The sequence below is a fragment of the Borostomias antarcticus genome, assembly GCF_949987555.1.
Source record: "Borostomias antarcticus genome assembly, chromosome: 14".
NCBI lineage: Eukaryota > Metazoa > Chordata > Actinopteri > Stomiiformes > Stomiidae > Borostomias > Borostomias antarcticus.
In genome coordinates this window covers 16,571,526-16,574,878 of record NC_140247.1, presented here as the reverse complement: position 1 = coordinate 16,574,878, position 3,353 = coordinate 16,571,526, and the positions used below count along the sequence as shown (strand labels likewise).

The 3,353-nt window shown below is 55.4% G+C and overlaps 1 protein-coding gene across 1 annotated transcript in view; it reads left to right on the top strand.

Annotated features, from left to right (window-relative positions):
• foxk2b (forkhead box K2b) overlaps positions 1-2,815 on the top strand; it is a 20,065-nt gene extending 17,250 nt beyond the window's left edge. The window contains exons 8-9 of the mRNA XM_084448695.1: positions 73-276; positions 1,488-2,815. Coding sequence (XP_084304821.1) covers positions 73-276; positions 1,488-1,696 — 413 coding nt within the window. The 3' untranslated portion in view covers positions 1,697-2,815. The remainder of the gene's footprint in view (positions 1-72; positions 277-1,487) is intronic.
• The last annotated feature ends 538 nt before the right edge of the window (positions 2,816-3,353 follow it).

The following is a 3,353-nucleotide window of genomic DNA, read 5'->3' as shown; positions in this document are numbered from 1 at the left end:
AGTTTGGGGAGAGAAGAGAGGAGGTGGGGGGAGGAACCTGTCTTGACACAGTTTCCTGTTTCCCTCCTCCAGTCAAAGTAGAACCCGTTCCGACCATCAGCCACGCCTCTATAGGCGGAGCCAGCCGCATCATCCAGACCACCAGCCAATCGGAGATGGCGCCCCTGCAGACGGTCACCATAGTGCAGCCGCCCCTCGGCCAACACCAGCTGCCGGTCAAGACCATCACCCAGAACGGCACTCACACCGCCACCCTGCAGCTGCACGCCAACACAGGTCAGGCTCCGCCCACCCTAACCTAACACAGGTCAGGCTCCGCCCACCCTAACCTAACACAGGTCAGGCTCCGCCCACCCTAACCTAACACAGGTCAGGCTCTGCCCACCCTAACCTAACACAGGTCAGGCTCGGCCCACCCTAACCTAACACAGGTCAGGCTCCGCCCACCCTAACCTAGCACAGGTCAGGCTCCGCCCACCCTAACCTAGCACAGGTCAGGCTCCGCCCACCCTAACCTAACAGCTGGTGAAGCTGTGTTTTCTCTTTAGTCTTACAGGCCACATGTGCTCAGAGACTCCTTATGACTATGATGCACAGCAGCTCACAACAGTTGTTCTCAGCGCGGGTGTGTGAGCGCGGGTGTGTGTGAGCGCGGGTGTGTGTGAGCGCGGGTGTGTGTGAGCGCGGGTGTGTGTGAGCGCGGGTGTGTGTGAGCGCGGGTGTGTGTGAGCGCGGGTGTGTGTGAGCGCGGGTGTGTGTGAGCGCGGGTGTGTGAGCGCGGGTGTGTGTGAGCGCGGGTGTGTGTGAGCGCGGGTGTGTGTGAGCGCGGGTGTGTGTGAGCGCGGGTGTGTGTGAGCGCGGGTGTGTGTGAGCGCGGGTGTGTGTGAGCGCGGGTGTGTGTGAGCGCGGGTGTCTGAGCGCGGGTGTCTGAGCGCGGGTGTGTGAGCGCGCACGTGTGTGCACGCGCGTGTGCGTGTGTGTGTTTGTCCACAGTACCGACCCGCTGTAGCGCAACACAGAATGGGAGCAGAGAGACGCGCCTTGTGATCATTTCTAGTGAAAACGCTTCCTAGAGAAACATCCTCATCTTCAGCTAGTTAGAACAGGCCATGGAAAGATAAAGGGTGCAAGATAACGTTAATATGGCGTAAATAAATAGAAAATCCATTTAATACTGCTAGTTTGGACCGGGCGCAGCCATCTTACTTCTTTGCGATGCGTCGACGCATGTTTTGCAAGTTCACGTATTTACGTAGTCGATGACGCGTCACCCCAGACCTAGTCACTGTATAGATTATGAACCAGAGACACTTGACACTGAAATCCCTCCCTCTCTCTCTCCACCCCTTTCTCTCCCTCCCTCTCTCTCTCCACCCCTCTCTCTCCCTCCCTCTCTCTCTCTCTCTCCACCCCTCTCTCTCCCTCTCTCTCTCTCTCCACCCCTCTCTCTCCCTCTCTCCCCCCCTCCCTCTCTATCTCCCCCCCAGCAGTGTCCAGCCCCCTCCACTTGCTAGCTGCCCACGCGTCGGCGTCGGCCTCCCTGCCCACCAAGCGTCAGAACGGCGCCCCAGCCGGCGACCCGCCCGCCGCCAAGCGCATCAAGACGGAGGAGGAGGGGGGTGGAGGGGTAGGGCCCAGCGCTGGCCCCGCCTCGGCAGACAGCACAGACACACCCCCCACCAACGATCACAACTAGCCCTCGACCACTACGACCACACGGGCGCACACACACACACACACACCACACACGCCATCGCTGTCCTCTCCCTTCCTTTCCAGTGTTGTTCTGCCCCGCCCCCTTCACTCTCCCTCAGTGCCAAAACCACAGCATTGCTTTTTCATTTGGGTTTCAACTGTTATTGAGCACTGGGAGGGGCGACGACCCCAGTGACCAACGCCACGGACGAGCGCAGCAGAGAGAGAGGGAGAGAGAGAGAGATGGAGAGAGAGAGAGAGAGAGGAGGAGAAGAAGAAAGGAGACAAAGTGAGACTCATTTTTAAAGGTGTCCCCGATCTGTGTGACATCACCACTGAGGAGGATGAGCCCGAACTGAGACCACAGGAAGCCTTAACAACAAACTAACCTTATGAGGAGATGATGATGAACTTTGACCCCTGTGCGGCGGGTCGGCCCGCCCGGCTGGACGGAGGGTGGGTGACTCCGCCCCTCTGCCCCCACCTACCTCAGCCACAGACGGGGGACCCCTCTACTCACCCCACCGGGGCGACAACACGCTCTATACTACTGGAGGTGCGCCTGATTTATCTCCCCGGGCACCCCTGAACACACCCCAGTCCTGGAGGACAGACTCGGTATGCAATGCTAAGATGGAAACAAGCACACATCTGGAGTGTGGTATTTAAATAAATAAATAAACAAAATCTGGAGTGTGTGTTTGGGGGGGGGGGGGGGGGGGGTCGACGAGCATGACACGGACGGAAGGAGGGCAAGAAAATTGAGCATAAGGGATCAAAACTGGGAGAGACGCCCCCCCCATCCACCCTGACCTCTCACCCACGACCTCTGACCTCCGGCAGCTAGGCGTCCGCCTCGCCCTTCCATGCCGAGAGACGCGGCGCCCGGCCGATAGCGGAGCAGCGCAGGACCCCGTTCTGTCTGGACCTGTTCTCACCTCTAGATGAGTCATCGTTAAAGGAGCCCTGAAGAGGAGGACTGGGGTCGGGGACATTTCAAAAATGGAAAAAAAAAAAAAAACGCTCCACCTTGAATTTAGTAAATCTCTTTTTTTTTATGTGGATTTCTTGCTCGGTTCTGTTGGGTGAAAAACCTCGGTGGAGTTTCCTTTTAAAAAGACTTGCGTCAATGAAGTGTTTGTTTTTGTTCGTTTTTTCTTTTTCTTTTTTTTTTTTTTTCTTCCTGTTGAATCCTCGTTCTGTCATCATATTCGTATCAAAAATTCCTTTGTTTATACCTACATATTTTACTACTGCACAGACGATGATAATAATAACCAATATGACGATATAAGCATATTAATTATTTCCATGTGTGATTTCTCAGAGTTTGCATGTACCAGATGACCAGAGAGACGTACGTAACCGAGTTGTTGACTGTAAAATGTTCCCTGAGAGAAGAACTGCCTCCTTCCCTCTCTCCCCTCCTCTAGTCCTCCTCCTCTCCTCTCCTCCCTGACCTGGCCTGCACTTGACTAAATGTTTTGTTTTCAAACTTTTTTTTTTTTTTACTGTTTTCTTCCTTCTCTTCCCTCTCTTTCCTTCTCTCTATCTCTCTCTCTCCCTCCTTCCCTCCCTCCCTGTCTCCCTGGCTGTGTTGACGTAGTGCTGTTGGCTAAACTCCTGTTTTCCAGCCTCCTGGGCCAGTCTATCTCCAG